The 20363-nt window shown below is 50.2% G+C and overlaps 1 protein-coding gene across 1 annotated transcript in view; it reads left to right on the forward strand.

Moving 5' to 3' along the window:
- Positions 1–16426, forward strand: part of LOC144941964 (glucose-6-phosphate isomerase-like) — a 30749-nt gene extending 14323 nt beyond the window's left edge. Inside the window, exons 9-18 of the mRNA XM_078868526.1 lie at positions 194–247; positions 1318–1378; positions 2428–2471; positions 3670–3822; positions 7840–7969; positions 8978–9054; positions 10647–10775; positions 11664–11739; positions 13051–13117; positions 13613–16426. Coding sequence (XP_078724652.1) covers positions 194–247; positions 1318–1378; positions 2428–2471; positions 3670–3822; positions 7840–7969; positions 8978–9054; positions 10647–10775; positions 11664–11739; positions 13051–13117; positions 13613–13736 — 915 coding nt within the window. The 3' untranslated portion in view covers positions 13737–16426. The remainder of the gene's footprint in view (positions 1–193; positions 248–1317; positions 1379–2427; positions 2472–3669; positions 3823–7839; positions 7970–8977; positions 9055–10646; positions 10776–11663; positions 11740–13050; positions 13118–13612) is intronic.
- The last annotated feature ends 3937 nt before the right edge of the window (positions 16427–20363 follow it).

Here is a 20363-nt window from a genome sequence, read left to right on the forward strand (position 1 = left end):
GGAATAAACTTAATTCCGATATTCGGAAGCCACTGGAACTTTGCACTTTGAAATATAGATTGAAAACGAATCTCTTTAGAACAGTTTTTTTTTTATTTGAACGGTTGGTTACATACGGTGTGAAAGATGTTCAACAAACATACAGACAGGTGGATTTTGGCGCACATGCATTTACGAATTTTGTCTTTTGCAGGCAAAAGTGAAGGCTTTCGGCATCGACACAAACAACATGTTCGAGTTCTGGGATGTAAGTATTGCAGGAAGAACATTTGTATGTGATAATAGTAAGAGTGATCACGTTTGGTATTTAAGCCATTGTTGTAGCACAAGGTTGTCCTGAAGGACAGTTATCCACGAGTGGATGTTTACATACAATAAAAATGGCAGTTTTAGCTGATTTTTTTGCCGTTATTTTAGAACACAGTTCTTTGGGTTAGATCGCTTGTATATAAATGTGTCGTAAACCCAACTCCACCCGACACAACCAACTCTTGCTTACCACAAAATCAACTCTTGACGCACGATAAATATTACATTTCTGAAGTTAAGCAGTGTTTGAGCCTGTGAAGTACTTCCATGGGAACGCCAGGTGTTGTAGGCCAAGGCTGTAGGCAGCATGAGGGGTATGATGGGGTGCAATGGATTATTGAATCTACGCAGAGCTTTGAACGTCAATCCTTGTTGTGTGGGTTTTTTCCGGCTTCTCTCGAGAACTGGCCAAACATCCCCCCCTACAGGACTAACAAAAATATTCTTGAGACTCTGTGTGGCTTTCCTGGGTTAAATATAGGACTCGAGGCCTGGTGCCCACAGGGTAAGGGAACAAGGGAAGGGCGATTGGGCTCTCACTGCCTTACGTAGACGTGTTATACTGGTAGTAACCACCTGGTTCCACCAGCCCACAGGGGATTATTGTGTCCGTCCGTCCGTCGTGCATCCAAAAATGGGAGGGGTCAGGCTGGGTGGGGAGGGGCTGGGAGGGGAGGGTGGGGAGTGGCTGGGTGGGGAGGGTGGGGCTGGGTGAGGAGGGGCTGGTCACCCCGTGGTGCCCTTATAAAACTGAACGTTTAACCTACTCACACCAGCTTGTGCCCGCCCTCACAGTCGGCCATATTTGCGGAATACACCACGCCGCCGTTGACCCTGGCCATTGACCGAGCAACCCAACGTTCCTACCAGCTCCCTCCGCAGGAATGTGTTTATGATAATCTTCATGGTCCGTCATGAAGTTTGCCGGCGTGCCCTTGGCAATGCACCACCACTCACGAAGGTGGATTATTATTTGCCCCCCCCCTCCCTTTTGGTTGTGCTGTGCAGTGGGTGGGAGGTCGTTATTCACTCTGGTCGGCGATCGGCCTCTCCATCGCCCTGCACATCGGTGAGTGTCTGTGTGTGTGTACGTAGTATGTATGTTGAACTTCTTTCGCATCGTATGTAGGCAGCCGTGCAAATAGGAGGTGTGGGTTCTTGGTGTTGGAAAGGGCGTGGGAAAGCAAACCACGGGCGGTTGAGGGCAGTCAGCGTTTTGTGACGACCGCGGTTTTAGCACTCGCGGCTTTTGCAGTCGGTCAACAATTACCCTCATCTAACAGAAATCACTATTCATGTTATTTGTACCGATTTGGATTATGACCAAATTACTTTGTGGTCATCGTCGTAAAGTATCGACCTTCATTGCACGTGACATTAATTGATGCTGCGTTGGCAGCGGTGCATGAGCACACATTACAATTACTCAACACGCGCGTCAATGACACTGTGGCATTAAAATGAACGCCGGTATAATTGGCGACATTTCTAGCAATGGCCCTTCATGTACGTGATGTCAAAGGTCCATTGTCTAAATTGTTGGCTACTATGTTCTTGACGAATGTGTTAAAATGTTTTTTTTTGTAGTTTGTGTGTGTGTGTACATGTGTAACCATGTATGTAGCTTACTTTATTTAATCCAATAATCGTTGGCAGAACAAAAGTCACAATTCTGGGTATTACATTTTTTTATTAACAATGAATCCTTACCGGCGGTCACGTTGTGTCGCACGTTCATTAAAATCGGATCACTTTGGGATTCGCGTTTAATTCGTTTATGAATGCTCTGTGTGGCATTTTGGGGGGAGCAGTGGTGCAGTGGTTACCACACTCTACCGTACCGCACTCCGCAACCGGCCAACCTCAGTTCGAGTCCCGCCCACAACAAAAATCAGTGGCGCATGACTCCCGAACCAGTCGCGTGCACCCTCAAATTCACCAACCAGTGTGGCGAAGTATGGTCAAACAACCCCCATGACTGACATGGCATGGGGACACCTTCATCCAGCGGTGGATTGGGGAAAAAAAAAGTACTTAAAGTCATCTTTGCTGCTGTGTTTTGTTGCGTAGCATTTCCGTAACCCAGCCGCTTGTCCCGTTGTGTTTGTTCACTTTCAGGCTTTGAAAACTTTGAGCAGCTGCTCAGTGGAGCTCACTGGATGGTAGGGAAACCGCTCAAGCCCCCCCCCCCACCTCGCTTTTACCATGCACCCCCATTCATCGCTCGAATCCAAATAGAGCACATGCCTCATTGGTTGCATTGTCGGTGGCTGCGTATGCCACATGCTGATTGTGGCACGAGTAATCCCAGTGGATATAGCTGCGAGTGGTCCGATGACTACATCGTCAGGATTGGGCGCGACTCCTTCCGCAGGGTTGAGTCCGGGATAGAGTGCTTGAATGGGTGACCAGGATAAAGCGTAACAATTATATATATTACACTATGAGACCTCCTTTACCAGTGGCAAAATATAGTAATAGGTGTTTACTCTTTCAACTGGTACAAAAACTGACACCTTTATACAAGGCATCATGTTTGCAATAACCACAACACAAGCAGTCAAAATGCAAACAAAAATAAACAACTCTGATGATGATAATGATATGCACTGTCCTTGAAGTTGATTGGTCCACACCCGAGACAGCTTTTCTTAGAGCCTAGTCTCCATTGGTGTTGGACCAGATGACGACAAAAGGCCTTGTGTTGTGGTTATTGAAAACATGATGCCTTGTATAAAGGTGTCAGTTTTTGTACCAGTTGAAAGGGTAAAAACCTATTACTAAATTATATATATATACATGGATCTTAAAGTGTAGACGATTGGAGAACTCGGGCAGCTGTTGGTGGCGGCTCACTGACCTGCTGCCTTCCAACTTGCCCGTGGTTCATCTGCGGCTGCCAGATGCAATTTGCATGTTCGACGCCACCGCCGCCATATGTCAATACGTAGAGACAACGGTGGAAACAACTAAGCACCTCCGGTGAGCACGGTTGGCTACGTACGTTGCCAAAGGAGTTCAGCACACATACAATGCTTCAAGTCACTCGTGCTAGGCATTTCTATCAACCGTTGTTTTTTTTTTATATACATTGTGCAAATGAAGGCAATCGGCTTCCAGAGTGAATACTTATCCATAATAAAGGTTTTATCGGTTAGATCGTGTAAATGGAAAATGTGTCGGTAAACCCGCCACCACCCGACACAGCCAATCAGTAAGGTTTGTCACGTCAACAGAACGTGGACATGAGTTACTCGTTCGGCACACCGGCGGCATGTGACGTTTACAATCGAATGCTTAGCGGCGGCGAGCGCCGCGTGCCCAGTGGTGACGGGCGGCCCTTCGTGTGCCGGCGAGCAGGACAACCACTTCTGCAGCGCGCCCCTCGCGAAGAACGCGCCGGTGATCCTGGCGCTGCTGGGCGTGTGGTACGGCAACTTCTACAGCGCCGAGACGCACGCGCTGCTGCCCTACGACCAGTACATGCACCGCTTCGCTGCCTACTTTCAGCAGGTGCCCACCCCGCACTCCCACACCCCACACCCCACACCCCACACCCCACACCCTGCACTCCCACACCCCGCACCCCGCACCCCACACCCCACACCCCACACCCCGCACCCCGCACCCTGCACTCCCACACCCCGCACTCCCGCACCCCGCACCCCGCACCCCGCACCCCGCACCCCGCACCCCACACCCCACACCCCTCTATCCAACCACTCGATAAGAACAACCGGCGCTCGCTTGAACGAGGAGAACGTACAACCGACGAACGATTCACTCGCAGGGAAATGCCGACCACATTGACGCCTCGGTGGGCGCGTGATGGCGCAGAGATTAAGATTGAAGTTTACGCTCCAGACAGGTGCATCGCGACGTGCGTTTGAGATTAGCATTTTTTTTTATTGGTCGTTGTTGTTGGCCATGACCTATCCACTGCTGCTGTGTGAAGGACTCAGCCACGTTGTCGAGGCCTCTCGTGGTTACCGTGATACAACGATCTGTCCGGCTCTCGCACCGCAAGTTTATGCAAATGATATGCTAATGATATGCTAATGATACAATTCTAGATTTGGTTCTAGATTTGCTAATGCTAATGATACATTTCGGCTAATGGAGCGAGCGAAGATGTACGGGACAGATGCGAATGAGATGGGAAAAAAAACGAAGGAAAATAATTCGCTCCGGAATCTAATTGCTACCTCCAAAACTTGACAGTTTTCGTCGGATCGCCAAAAAAAAAAGGCCAGAAAACACGAGAATTAATATTCGACATTCTCAAGGCCGTTAATGTCTTTTTTCGATGTAAAAATCTCGCATCTCGATACCTCGAGTGTCAATGGCGCCTCTGGTGGTGGCCAAGAACGTGTCTTTCCTTAATTTATTTAAATCGTTGCAGAGTTGCAAGGTTCCTTGTACGAGTCTCTCTCTCGCTTACAAGCAAGCTGTGTTGTTGCCCGCCGCGACTGGCCTACACGACCCACCCTTGGCAAAATACAAACACCAACACGCATTCCTCATGTTCCTGTTTGCCACTCACGTGAAGCTTGCTCCATCTAGCGGTCAACGTTTTGTCAGCCAGATATATTCGTTCCGCAGTTGTGTTAAGGTTCACCAGGCTTGTCAGTCAGTTCCACTGATCACCTTTAAGACTAAACGTAGTCAAGAAAACATAACTGTCAACCCATACGTATTCTTGTACAGGGAAATTGAGTCCGTATGGCGTACAGCCGTTTCATTACGGGTAAAACAAAAATGTACGTTGCCTATTTGTTTGTGTTTCTCCCTTGTGATGGGACTTTGTTGAATGATAGGTAAATAGACCAATAGGGTCTGAATAAGGAGTTGACAGGTATGTGAAGAGCTTCTACCATTCGAGTCAGGCACGTGTGGGTAAGAAGCACGGACATTGACACGGACGTTTGAAAAAAGTTGAAAAGTGTGCAGAGAACCGTGGACAGTTGCATGCTTGGTCATTCACAGAATACACTTGAAGACAAGAACAAATGTTATTCCACAAATGTGTTTTTTTATGTATATCTAAAGTAACACCTCCGCTGTCCAGACTAATAGTGGGGAGCATTGGCGTCGCTGCTGGAAAGTCTGCCTAGTGGCTAAACTAATTAAAACTTGAGTAACACAAGCCCCGTGTATACGAGGTAAATGTATCTGCGCGAGTGCATTTTACTCTGTAAACCAAAAACTACTCACTGCAGGTACTGCATTGCGTGTCGTGGACTGTATTACACGATTGTTTGTCGGTTCTGTAGTCGCCAGCCCTCACCACAAATCAACATGTGAATTGCGTTGTGCACACACACAGAGTGCAGTTCTGTACTCGCCAGCCCTCACCACAAATCAACATGTGAATTGCGTTGTGCACACACACAGAGTGCAGTTCTGTAGTCGCCAGCCCTCACCACAAATCAACATGTGAATTGCGTTGTGCACACACACAGAGTGCAGTTCTGCACAAGTTGCCCTTCATTGTTCCTTACGCTGGTCACACATTTACCCACAAGCCCTCGTTGGCATCCCCCATTGCCCCCCCCTTCCAGCTCCCCCCTCCATCCCCCATAGCCATCCCCCATTGCCCCCCCCCTCCATCCCCCATTGCCCCCCCTCCATCCCCCATAGCCCCCCCTCCATCCCCCATTGCCCCCCCCTCCATCCCCCAGAGCCCCCCCTCCATCCCCCATTGCATTGCCCCCCCTCCATCCCCCATAGCCCCCCCTCCATCCCCCATAGGCCCCCTCTTCCATCCCCCATAGCCCCCCCTCCATCCCCCATAGCCCCCCCTCCATCCCCCATTGCCCCCCCCCCTCCATCCCCCATAGCCCCCCCTCCATCCCCCATAGCCCCCCCTCCATCCCCCATTGCCCCCCCTCCATCCCCCATAGCCCCCCCTCCATCCCCCATAGCCCCCCCTCCATCCCCCATAGGCCCCCTCTTCCATCCCCCATAGCCCCCCCTCCATCCCCTATTGCCCTCCCCTTCACCCCCCATCAGTAGTGCGAGTCCTCTACGTGCTCTAGAGGGCGGCTGAGACTTTCCTTGGCAGCTACGCAAATAATTTTGTTATTTAGCCAACCTCGTGGGCTAAAATCCAGCTAGCCTGGGGCTCCAGCTCAACAGGGTCTCACTGTATACTACATATATTATTTTCCTATATCCTTAAAATAATAAATAAAACACAGCGTTTACCAAAAGAAAACGCACACTGACACCTATCTGAATGCAGTCACACCATTGCCCCGCACAAAAGTCCTCTCTCAAGACGCTCGTACATCGGGCTAAGAACGTGTGAGATGGTGACAGTCTGAGAAGTTAAATTAAATATGTTAAAGAAGCGCTGCAATTGAACGGTTACAATGATGCACAAATCAACAGGGCACTGAATGCCAAAACCAAATCAAATAATACAAGGGTGGAATCTGACCAAGAAATTAAAACTATTAAATTACCGTACATTGCGGGAGTAACTGATAAACTAGCCCGATGTTTGGAAAAACAAAACATCCGAGTCAGATTTGGCATGGTACATAAAAAGCTGAATTTAATATCTGGTACTTCAGATGTATTACCGAAGCTATTAACATGAGGTGTGTACAGGATTAATTGCTCGTGTGGCAAATGCTATTTTGGTCAGGACGAATGAACAGCACGAGACTAAAAGAACATACTCTTTGGTTCTTTCGGTAAAGTCATGTAGGCAGGGAAAAAGTAGTATTTATCTTTTTTATTTTTCTACCTACGTGACTTTACCGAAAGAACCAAAGAGTATGGATTCCTGCAGTCACGAAAGCTTCAAATCAAGACTAAAAGAACACCAAAGGAACATGAAATACTCCCAAATACAACTGTCGGCAGTGGCAGAACACACGTACCAACAAGGACACTCCATTGATTTTGATAACGTTGAAGTTCTGTGCACAACTAGTTACTGCTGGCCAAGACTAATTCGAGAATCTATCGAAATTGAGAGAAATTTAAATCATGTTAACCGTTCGGATAGCTACAGACTCAGTGCTGCTTGAAAGCAAATCATCAGTAATACATGGTTTACATGCATGCCTCTACAGGTCAGCATACTTCAATGGGGATTACCTGTGAACAGATAATAACGCGTACTGCTATTTTAGTGCTCGCAAACGAGGAGGTACAATAACAATGTGCTTGCATAATGGGAATGCATAATGTACGTTGATTACCATATAAATAACCCAACTGGTAATGGATACCCATTGTAATTCATAGGCATTCATTAATCCCCCCCCCACTTCACACTAGAAGGGCTCACAAGTGACATCATCACATCTATCCCTCGAAGGAACGAAGCAGGAGGGGGATTTCTCCACAAATCTGGCTGCCGCCTGATGATGCCGGTTGTAATCCCTGGCGAAACAACCACCACGACCCCTTCGCAGCCGGTGTGGGGATGCCCTCATCCAGCAGTGGAGTAAACAAAAGAGCCGCGCTTGTTCGTGTGTATAGACGGTAAACGCCGCCTCCCTGCGCGTGTGCCAGGGTGACATGGAGTCCAACGGGAAGTACATCACAAGCTCGGGTCGTCGCGTAGACTACAGCACGGGCCCCATCGTGTGGGGCGAGCCGGGCACCAACGGGCAACACGCCTTCTACCAGCTCATCCACCAAGGTGCACCGTGGGCCAAGGGGTGGGCGGCACTGGCGCCGTTAAGTCCACATGTTTTGACGGTGTTCTTGGTTCTTTCGGTAAAGTCACGTAGAAGGGAAATAATAAAGTAATAAAAATAAAACATAATGAAATAATTCTCACGACGTTTCGGCTACAACGCAAGCAACCGTCACCTGAGGACGGCTGCTTGCGTTATTTTATTATTTCCCTTCTACGTGACTTTACCGAAAGAACCTAGAAGATGAATCCCTTCAGTCACGAAACCTTTAAATCGAAAAATGTGTGACGGTGGTTGGGGGATCACACCTGATCACGGTTTCGCGTTGTGTGAAGGTGCTTGCGAGCGTGGCCCACTCGTATGAGCTCGCCCAACATTTCTTTAGAAACTGCTTTTTGTGTTTAGTTTGTTGTCCTTCGCCCCCGCACCTCCGATTAGCACGGTTGGCTACGTACGGTGCGAAAGAAGTTCCAAAATACGTACATACAGCATTGGTGGACGTACAGGCTTGACTCAAGTTCCATGGTGCAAACCCACAGTGGAGATTTGTCCCAAAGCCTCTGGTCTCTTTTCAACTGTACATTTTTGCTGAGTGGGGAGTGCCCGGCATGTGGGACGCTGCCAGTAAAGGTGCACCTTCTACTAGCTCAGTGGTCGGCAACCAAAATAACAAAAAAGAGACTCAATACAATGTGAATACGAGACGGTGGGTTCCTTAATAAATAACAACGCCACGAAGCGGTCCTCAAAGAGCCGCGTTCGGCTCCGGAGCTGCAGGTTGCCGACCCCTGCACTAGCTCATCCACCAAGGTGCATCATGGGACATAGGGCGGTACCGGCACCATTGCGTTTGTCGGTAATGGCCCAGAGCGAGCGCACTATGTGTGGGGAATGACCGTGAATCGACAACGGAGCAACAACAGTTTGTTTGAGTTCCGTGCAAAAGCCGAGCGACATGCCGAGGTGGTGAAGCGAGGTTCCCGCTAACCGCGGTGGTTGTTTTCGCGCAGGAACCCGCATGATCCCGGCGGACTTTCTCATCCCCGCTCAAACGCAGCACCCCATCCGAGACGGCCTGCACCACACGGTAACGGGGGAACGCGGCAAGAGATTGGACGAATCGCACGCAGACCGCTCGCCCCCCGTCCGCACGACGACCGCCGTCCGCGCCTCCGCTGGGTCGCGCAAAAGCAAGCCCTTGTGTGGCACCATTTAAAAAATAAATGTGCACGAAACCCATCGCGTGCGTTTCATGTACGGCCGCCGGCACAGGGCAGGGGCTGTTTTGCCGGCCACAAAACAGCGGGGCGAGTCCTTCGTGTAATTGGTCCGGCGTGTTCCGCGGGGGCGAAACGTCTGGCCCGTCGGTTGAGTGCGAGTGAAAAGAGCACTCTGCCAAGCCCTCGCCGACTGTGGCTTCATTCATCGCGGGATACTCAATCTGCGCGCTCGGGCATAAGACACGGGCGTCGAACATGGAAAAACAACTTGGCATCGCGCGCAGCTGTGTGGCTACGGGAAATGAATTAAAATTAGTTTGGTAAACAAGCTTCCCAAGTGCTCTCTTTCCAATTAAATTCTGGCGACATTTGCCAGAAATGAGTTTGTATAGGATTTTTTTTTCTCTCTCTCTCTTACCGGGACATTAACCCCCGGATTTTGGAGGCCAAACCGAATTAAATTTCAGCTGAATGCCGTGCCAGTGATCGTGAATCGCATCGCTCGGTTCATTTTCATTTGATTTGAATGATGTGTTTCATGTTACCCAACATGCTGTTTCTGTTAACAATGCTTGCGTGTAATTTACACGTATCGTTTAACTTTGCCCGTCTATGTAAATTTTTGTATGTTGCCAATGGTGCATTGGTGCACTGTTTTGTTTTCTTCGTATATTTAGTTCAGGCAATGATAATATTGCAGTGGCGAGATGTTAACTACCTCACTTGGTATGCAGGAGGTCGTGGGTTCCATCCTGACCCTGACGACTGTATATTTGGAGTTTGCATGTTCCTCCCGTGGTCGTGTTGATTTTTCTCCGGGACCTCCGGTTTTCCCCTGCACATTTAGAAACACGTGATAAGCCACTTCGTTGAGCTATCATCTGTGGCAAGGTCGCTTCTGAAAACGAATGAAATAGCTCAATGGCTCTTACCTGGTAAAATAAAAAAAGTTTTAAATAGTTTAGTATATTGCATTCGTGCCACTAGTCTCTTAACATGGGACCCAAATATTTCCTTGCGAAACTATTACAGCTATTAAAGCCTGCAGTGCCCCACCCTGCCACAGAGAACTGTAACACGCAAAGGTCGTGTCACAAATGTACTCCTGAATTTCCTTACAGTTGCCGCCTCCTTACTCTCACCGTAGACACACCGTGTACATGCCCTGCTGCACAGGGGGTTCGCCGCATGGCAAACAATTCAATTTAGTTTTTTTTACCTACCAACTGAAAATCCAAACTCACTGTTGTTATTTTTGTGTGTGTGTGCTCGTCAATACGCGTGTCACATTCCTCCCCTCTCCCCTCCCACCCACCGAGGGATTCGACAAATTGCCACAATTTGAGTTTGCGAATAGATTTAATAATACATTTTTTTCTCCGGACGTTTAGGCCAGCAGCGGATTGACAGGAAAGGTTTCGTCGATGCAACATTTTTTTTTCCTCCCTCACCGTTTCAGATCTTGCTGGCGAACTTCCTGGCGCAGACGGAGGCGCTGATGAAGGGGAAGACGGAGCAGGAGGCTCGCGCCGAGCTGCAGGGGGCCGGGCTAGCAGGCCCCGCGCTCGAGAAGCTCCTCCCCCACAAGGTCACGCACTCACGGGGGCCAAAAAGGTCAACAGGTCGAGGTTTCTAAATGCCTTGGGATCGAAGTGTGTGTGTGTATATATATAGTTGGGAGTGGTAGCGCGGTGGTTAGCGCGCCGTGCTACGAACCCGGCGAACGGGTTCGATTCCCGCTCGTGGTTAACACCAGTGACGATTATCTGAACTGGTCCTGGGCCTCTCCTAGGTTGACTCAACCTCAAATAACAAAGGCATACGGGCGTGGTGCTGGCTACCAACCCCCTCGTGTGCCTTCACATGCGCTCGCTAACAGCACTTGCCTCAAAAGGCTGAGAAGGCTATGCGGGAGTGTCTTTGTTATTTACATTGATACAAAAAATTGGCACGTGTGATGGAAAGAAGAAGATACTGCAGTCCAGGAAGACAGCACTTCGTATAAATGCATCGTCCTTCATTCTTACCCCTTACTCTCGTCATTACCAGCACGAGCAAACCGTCGAGTGGAGCTGATGGTGGTGCACGCCTGCAATCCGTTACTTTGGGGGCGAGCGTTGATCGATCGCGCATTTGTGAAACTTCCAAATCCACCGGGGCCGCGAGGCGATAAAGACGCGGCCTGACATGAAATTGATTCCTTGATCCTTCTCTTGCTCATTGTTCTCTTGTGTGCTTAGGGGGGGGTTTATCCGGGTACTTTGCTTTCCACCCGCAAGCCAAATGCTCATTCATGGAATTCTGAAAACATGTGCATGCAGAACCTTGTGGGCCCAGGTGTCACGCTGCCGACTTGTTGGTCAGATGCCGCTCTGTGCTGGTGTGCCGCAGCGGGTCGGGGGTGCGGTTGGGGACACGGCTGCCGTCGCAGAGTTGTGCGCTGGTGGTGCTCACGCTGACGCCGCTGTCATTGCAGGTGTTTGAGGGGAACCGCCCGACCAATTCGATTGTCTTCAACAAGCTCACGCCCTTCATGCTGGGGGCTCTGATCGGTAGGCTGCGTGTGACACCTGGGCTATGGATGAACCAAACGCCCAACGTTCATCGCTAACCGCGTATCGCTCGCCTGTTGCTGTTGGCATCGAGGCAAACGCAAGGCGAAGACTTTTTTTTTTCTCCAAGCTCGGAATGTAGTCCATGAGCCCAGACGAGATATTTGACTTGGAGGTATCACCTGAAACACCGTAACTACTTCAATCTTCAGTGGTTCCAATATCTCTGTGGTCACGAACAGTGGATTGTTTGATAAACATTTAAAATTAGTGGGGTTATCAAGTGATTCACGCGAATTAGCCGTATTAATCAATCTGTACGACTTTAAAGTTATGCCACCCCACCTGGTACCAATTTTTGCTCTGGCTCATGGAGTAAGCAGTCGCTGTGAAGTTTGAGATATTCCCTTGATGTCCTTTATTTAAAAGGGCCTGTATTGCCACAAGCCCTGGACCGTGCTCCGAGTCCGTGCAAGCTGCTCGAAAGCTTTGTGCTCTGCTCATCTGCCGATAAGTGTTCATGTCTGGGTCGGGCTGAACCGAAGTCAATCACGTCCGCGACTTTTTTTGTGTGCGTTCGTTGGTGACAATGGAGCGATGAAACGATCGCCTTAAGAAATGCGGGAGAGGCGCTTATGCCGAGTGTGGAACCCACGCTTGCTTTGCCGTTTTGTTATTTTCCGGTCACTAATTTAGCGACAGGTGTGTCGGTTACAAACTGACCATTTATTCCGGTAGCAGGACGCAACGCTGCTACCCTTAACGGAGCGGGCGTGTAATCAAGAGTGGATTCCTCGATTTGAAATGGACTATTTTTTTTTACGCTCGCGGATACGCTGACGTGTGAGAATTGATTGTTTACGCGAATCAATGTTTCGCGTGACCCCTGCAGCCACAAGAGGCTCCGCCCACCCACAATGTAAAACTAGTTTTTTTTCTTCATCTTGATTCGTGAATTGCAGAGGGAGGGGAGGGTCAAATTGTTCATTGCACTTAACGTCAGTGATGCATCTGGTTGTAATCGTCTGTGATTGTAGATTACACTGGAGCTATGAACTTGTAAATCTAGATCGAAAACTCATTTCTTTAGAAAGTTGCTTTTTGTGTTTAGTCTGTTGTCCTTCCCCCGCACCTCCGATGAGCATGGTTGGCTACATACGGAACAAAAAGAAGTTCAACATACATGCACGAGTGTCTATTTAATTGAGAAGAGATATTCAATTAGGCCGAGGCAGTTACTTGCGGCTTGCGTCTGACTCTGATGCCATGTGTTGCAGGCTAACCAGGCTGTGTGTCTTCGTGTCTTGACAGCCATGTACGAGCACAAGATCTTCATCCAGGGCGTCATCTGGGACGTGAACAGCTACGATCAGTGGGGGTGAGTACCTTGCCGCGTGTTTCAAGTTTCACCTTAGAGGGGAGAGGTGTGCTGTGTGGCTCAGAGGTCGGAGTGCTCAGCTGTGATCCCGGGTTTGTATGTATGTTGAACTTCTTTTGCACCATACGTAGCCAACCGTGCTAATCGGAGGTGCGGGGGAAGGACAACAAACTCAGTTTGTCGAGTCCAGGCAGCTGCTCATGATAAAATTGGGTTTTCTCTCGTGTCGTGCGTTAATGGTCTCAGCCTGGTCACCAATGACTGCAGTAGAACAATCGCACGCGATTTGGTTCTGCACTTAATTTTGCTCAATTCCCGCTTTGAGAATTGTCAAATATTGGGTTTGACTGTCATGTCACTCGAATTGCTCTCTCTGTAGCAGGGCGCATGGAAAACTTCTGTTCCCAACTTGTGCGGCCTCTCGCTGGCGCCCGCAACTAACCCTCCCCCCCCCCCCCCCACTGTCTCCCACCTCCGTCCGCCTCGCCGCCGCAGTGTGGAGTTGGGCAAGCAGCTGGCCAAGGCCATCGAGCCGGAGCTGACCTCGCCGGGAGAGGTCACCTCCCACGACTCCTCCACCAATGGCCTCATCGGCTTCATCAAGCAGCACCGGCAGTGACTAGGCGCGTGCGAGCCAGCACCGCCGCCCCCCCCCCTCCAGCGTCTCCGCCAAGCTCTGACACGCCGTTCTTCGTGCTCGCACCACGGGGTTGGGGGTGTTGTGTTCCACCGGACGTGTCGGCCTCTTCCGTTCGGGCGTGGGCTGCGGGGTGCTGGGGGAGGCGCGGCGTAATGAGATGCGGACTGACCAGGGTGTCCCCTCTCCCCTCCAATCTTCTGTAATACCCCGGCGAGGTTAGCTCGGCTTGTGATCGATCGTTTTGCTTGCGAGACGTTTGTCACAGGCAACCGCGGTGGCAAGCATGTGACGTGTGCGTTGCCTGTTTGTCTCTCTGCTGCTGGAGGAGGAGGGCCTTACCACCCACGCCGTTCAGGCTCATGGGGGAGGCCTTCAAACCTCACCGTTGTTGTTAGACCGATAAACATTTGACATGCAAGGACAATCGTTGTCACTCGTCCATCTACACTCGATTGGGTGGGGGGGGGGGGGTAACGTGATGAAACGCACAGCGTGCGACACCCCTGCAGGTGTAGGTTCGTGCGAACGTCAAGCTTGAGGAGGAGTATCCTCGCAAGACGGGCTACCGTCATCTCATTACGCCAGGGGTGGGGAACCTTTTTTCTGCCAAGGGCCATTTGGATATGTATAACATCATTCGCGGGCCATACAAAATTATCAACTTAAAAATTAGCCTGTTATATTTGGTCAAACATTTAATTAACTCACCCCTAATGCGATGGCTGGAACTGCTTCTCTTTGGTGAGGCGTGTGATGTTAGCTGATATTGATGATGTTGCTACTCGCAACTGCTTTTTCAGGTTTGCTCCTAGATTTATTGAATTTCGAGTCCCGCCTGCAGTTGCCTTGGCAGGGCCACACCAAATGATATCGCGGGCCTTATACGGCCCGCGGGCCGGACGTTCCCCAGCCCTGCGTTACGCCGTCCATGGACGCCTCCACCGACCCTCGTTATGAAGCGCCGATCCATCTCGTTGGCTCGCTCACCCCACCAGCGCTCACCCCACCCGCGCTCACCCCACCCGCGCTCACCCCACCCGCGCTCACCCCACCCACTGCCTGTTAGAGAACGCGTGGAGCACGTGCACACACTCTGTGGTCCGGTTGAACATTTCCACCTTGGCGAGCGGTCACCCCTCCATTGGTCCGCGTGCACGCGCGTGGAGAGGGTGCACGTGGCCACTTTTTGAACAAGCTTCTTGAATCTCCGTGTGGCTTGTAAGCTCTGCGCACAGCGCCACTGGCGCGTAGAAACATTTCCATCCTTTAGAAGGAAGCTCATGTCCATCGCTATGTGTGTGTGTGGTGTTTGTTGTTTTTGAGCATGAATTCTCACATGTTATTGGAACTCATTTAAGGCTTGGAATTTTGGGATACGAGTAAGGACTCGTAGACTGTGGTCGAGTTTTTGGGAAATTGCTGGTTAAAGTTGAATGACTTGATTTCCCCAAGGGGGCTTTTGGAGACCAATCTAATGTCACCTTGAGTTTGTATATCACCAATATCTCACGAGCTTATTCGCATGTTCTTCTTGCCGGCCTCTGCAAACCTCAAGAATGACAGTGACAGTTGTGATGATGACGATGGTGGATATGGTGGTGGTGGTGATGGTTGTCTGATTGTGATGACGTTCCAACTGTCTCATGTTCCCCACTGCCCCTTCATGTTTGTGGTAACGTACTGGAGTGAGACTCGCATAAACCCAGCATTTCCCATCCTCCATTCCTTTGTTGCAACCAACCACAGTACTTTACGAGTTTTCCCAATGTAACCTTTCAAACGCGAGTCGTGGCACGCCACACGCACCAGATGTTTGGTAAACAAGTCCCGCGGGACGCGGCGCCGATTGAAATTGTCGCTGTTGTGCGAGAAGCACACGTACACCTATACACACGTACACCTATACACACGTACACCTATACACACGTACACCCATACACACGTACACCCATACACACGTACACCCATACACACGTACACCCATACACACGTACACCTATACACACGTACACCTATACACACGTACACCTATACACACGTACACCTATACACACGTACACCTATACACACGTACACCTATACACAAGTACACCTATACACACGTACACCTATACGTACGTACACCTATACACACGTACACCTATACACACGATCGCTGGCCATTAACATTCATCGTCGGCCCCATCTACGCATGGGACACAAGATCGTGTTGAATTCCAGTCAACACTTGGGTCACGTCAGGACCACACGTGGTACAGTTTTACACACAAGGTCTCCATGTCTCCAAGTTTGAATCGGCACTTGGGTCACGCGGGAACGCGCGTTGCGGACGGCATTCTGCCGCACTCGCGTCGTGTTCACCAAACGTCGGGTGCCTGCAGTTTGCAACAACGCCAATTTGTGTTTAAGAAGGGACATTGGTAAATGCAAAAACACGTGCGGTGGTAGAAATGCAGTGAATGGGGAGGAGGCCGGGAAGACCTGGCAGCGTGTCACCTCTGTCTCGCGCTGGACCGCATGTGAGATGTGACGTGTCCGTGTCGTCTCCGTTACAAACCGCGCCCCGCTGCTGGCTTGGTATCCCCTGTCGGTGATCCTCGTGATGTCGTTGAGACGCAATGTGTGCCCGCCCACCGTGATCGCAAATAAAGTTCCGATCCTGCAACCAGCGGAAATGGGTCCCTCGCGTTTCATCGCCAGCTGATGGCCCATTGTGTTTGAGGGAGGAGATGGAGAGTGCTTGCCAATAACGCCTGTTAAACCAGCAGGCTGTGATGAAACCCAAAAAAGTCAAAATTGCTGTAGAGTTCGCATGAATCTTGAGTTAATGCTTTCGTGACTGCAGGAATTAATATTCTTGGGTTTTTCGGTAAAGTCACGTAGATAGGTTCAAATAAAATAACAAAAAGAACATACTTTAAATCAATGCTGCTTTTAGTATGTATGGTGAACTTCTTTTGCACCGTACGTAACCATCCGCGCTCATCGGGAGGTGTGGGAGAATGACAACAAACTAAACACAAGCAACAGTTCTTAAATAAATGTTTTAAATCAAAATTTAAAAGTGCATAGCTCCAGTGGCTTCCTAATACCTGAAGGAAGACCATTCCAGACGGCCGCAGAAGCGCGTCTGAAAGCGCGCGATGCATGGAAGTCTATTTTAGTTTCACATTTTTACCCAGAATATCTCCACAATGGCCGATAATGTTCATACTGGTGTAGCGGACATTGTCCGCACCAACACGTGCTATACAACAGGTTAGGCTATCGGTCCGTTTATTCCAACTCTTGTCACGCACGCAGCTCCCTCCTTCATACGCCGCTCTCTCCTCCCGTCACTCACCGACGTGCTCTCTGAACCCCACGCTCCCCTCTCCCGTTCCCTGAGCCTCATCCCCCGTCACCTCATTCCCAGCCACCAGTCGCGTATCGTCGCATTTCGGACCACGTCTCCTCATCTCCAGCCCCCAATCTCCTATCTCCACCCCGCACGGTTACTCCCGGTCAAGTCGGTGAAGGGAATTCACGTCGTTATGTAGCACGAGGTGGGGGGGTGCTGATGTGGGCACCGTTATGGAGGACTGTTACACAGGCAGCCACGATCTATCCACTGCTGGATAAAGTTCTCCCAATTTCGCTGCCGTCCCCGCGATGCACGCTCCGTCTCCGCTGTGGATGTAACCCTTCCGCAAAACGAGCTTTCAACACCACAGTAAGTCGTGATTTGTGTGCTGAGTATGCTCGAGTTACTTAACTCCTCCACTGTACAAGTTCATACTAAATGTCTTTAAGGATAAAGGTGCTCTGTTCAAAACCCACAGGAGCCAGTTCAGGAAATGCAATGCCTTTTAATTTAAAAAAAACGTGTTTATCAAAAGCGCGCTTTGGGGTTTCGGGCGTCGGGCCGTTTACTCGGTGCTGCGCACGTGTATACATAATTCGAAAAGAAAACAAATTAACCTCAATTGGCTGTCCAGTTAATGCCGTGAAGGTTTAACCGATGTCTCACTCCGCCGACGGCAGAGGCTGGCGAAGGGATGCTGTGCGACATGGTAGCCGGGACAGCTCTCTTGCTGTTTCTCGCTTGGACAGCGCCCATGCGTCCACACAACATTACATGTACAGGCCCTCTGTCAATCCCATGCTGAATGAGTGCCTACCCCAAACCCGCGTTGGTTGTGAGCGTTGTTTTAAGCCGGCACCCCGGTTAATGTGGGTTGGTGACAATGGTGGGGGTGGGACAGATACGTGGGGCCACATAAGTACTGTATAACGATAGATTTGGCAATACAGTATTGCAATGCTGACCCTTATGCTCATGGAGGTGGTGGCGAGATGTTAACTCTCTCGCCTGGTATGCAGGAGGTTTGTGGGTTCGATCCCGACCCTGACGCCTGTTGTATATTTGGAGTCTGCGTGTTTCTCTCCCCGTGGTCGCGTGGATTTTCCTCCGGGTTCTCAAACGTTTCCCTCCACATTTAGAATCAACATGCAGTTCATAGAATATTTCGCTGCTATATATTTCCACATGATAATCCACCTCGTTGAGCTTTCATTTGTGGTCAGGTCGCTTCTGAAAAAAAATAGCTACGTAGCTCGTTCAGTCGACCTGATATGGCAAAATAAAAAATAATTCAAAGCTTAAAAATAGTTTCTAGTTTCAAGTCCAAACACGAGCTTCACAAGACGCCTGCTTCGGCTTGGGAGATTTGACGACATTCGGGCATCAGATCTGCGTTGCTAAGCGGGCCATCCTCCAGGACACGTTCGCTCGCTCCCCTTGGGACGGAGATCGAGAGGGCGAAGGCGACGCGGAGGGCAGGCAAAGAAGCCCTCCAAGAAGCGGCCCCACATTGTTTGGCCGCGTGGCGGTGCAGCGTTGCCCGCTGGTTTCGCTATCAAATCACAAAAAGAACGATCCTATAACAGACTACGACGCTGTTAATCCAATAAAAATCCGATGTAACGGTAACGCTATAACGGCAAAAAAAACCCAAAGCATCTTAGCCACACCATTACTACTGGAATATGTAGGCAAGGCAAACGAAATATCAAACATAATCAACGATTTTTGGGTTTAGATCGCGTTATTTATAAATGTGTCGTAACCCTCCACCACCCGACACGGCCAATCAGTAAAAAAGTGTCACGTTGACAAAAGACAAATAGTTCACTGCTTTAGCCAACCGGTGTGTTGAAGCGTGAAACCACAACATTTACAATTTGAGTACGACGTTTCGCTGGTAATTGCATCCAGCATCGCAATTCGCCAGAATGGCGAATTGCCCGATGATGCATCGCAATTCGCCAGAATGGCGAATTGCCCGATGATGCTGGATGCAATTACCAGCGAAACGTCGTACTCAAATTGTAAATGTTGTGGTTTCACGCTTCAACACACCGGTGGGCTAAAGCAGTGAACTATTTGTCTTTTGTCAACGTGACACTTTTTTACTGATTGGCCGTGTCGGGTGGTGGAGGGTTACGACACATTTATAAATAACGCGATCTAAACCCAAAAATCGTTGATTATGAACAATATTGGTCGCGAAAGCCTACGTGTTAAACTGAAATATCAAACGTCCGGCCCAACTTTCCCCCTCGGTCAGATGAGGGCGAATGCACACAACCATCGACCACAACGTAAACGAGGGGTGGGGGGCAGGTGGGGGGCGGAGGAGCCCCCCCCCCCCCCCCAAATGCGAGCCGGTGACCTTACATAGAGCATCACTCGTGCCTCCACTGATGCTGGAGCAGCGCGCACGCCCAACAACGGAATGCAACAATGCCCGTTGTTTAACAGATCTTCCGAAGAGCGAAACAGAATCAGAATATTCATACTGGAGGAATCCGATGAGCTATCGAGCTCTTTTTTCACAGATGTCCCGGAGACATTGTGTCAGCTAGAGCCAGTGGGTACCCGTTTGCGACCCTGGTGCGGCCGGGTACGGGTATGCCGTGAGTCACTGGTGAGTAACTGTTTGTCACTCATTTCCCAACGTCTTGTCTCTTCTCACAATTCAAGTTCCTAGAATCAACCCACCCACGCCTGCAACATGGCTTCATCCCAGAGGTCGCAATCAGGTACCCGATACCCTACCCCTACCCGGCCGGGTACGGGTACCCGTTTGCGACCCTGGTGCGGCCGGGTACGGGTAAGGAATCAAAACCCGTTTGCGACCTCTGCATCCCATCACAGGCAAACTCACGGTCTACAGCGCCACCCGGTGGTTTAACACCCACCGTGTAAGCCACGCACGTTCCGATACACGTACACGACCACTTTGACATTGCTCTGCCCTGAGGATTGATCGCCTGGCCAAGGGTGATTGTTGGTATAACACATTCCTGCGGTGGGAGCTGGTAGGAACGTTGGGTTGCTCGGTCAATGACCAGGGTCAACGGCGGCGTGGTGTATTCCGCAAATATGCCCGACTGTGAGGGCAGGCACAAGCCGGAGTGAGTAGGTTAAACGTTGAGCTTTATAAGGGCACCACGGGGTGACCAGCCCCTCCCCACCCAGCCCCACCCCTCCCACCCCCACCCAGCCCCTCCCCACCCTCCCCTCACTGCACGACGGACACAATAATCCCCTGTGGGCTGGTG

Source organism: Lampetra fluviatilis, chromosome 26 (genome assembly GCF_964198595.1).
Source record: "Lampetra fluviatilis chromosome 26, kcLamFluv1.1, whole genome shotgun sequence".
Lineage (NCBI taxonomy): Eukaryota > Metazoa > Chordata > Hyperoartia > Petromyzontiformes > Petromyzontidae > Lampetra > Lampetra fluviatilis.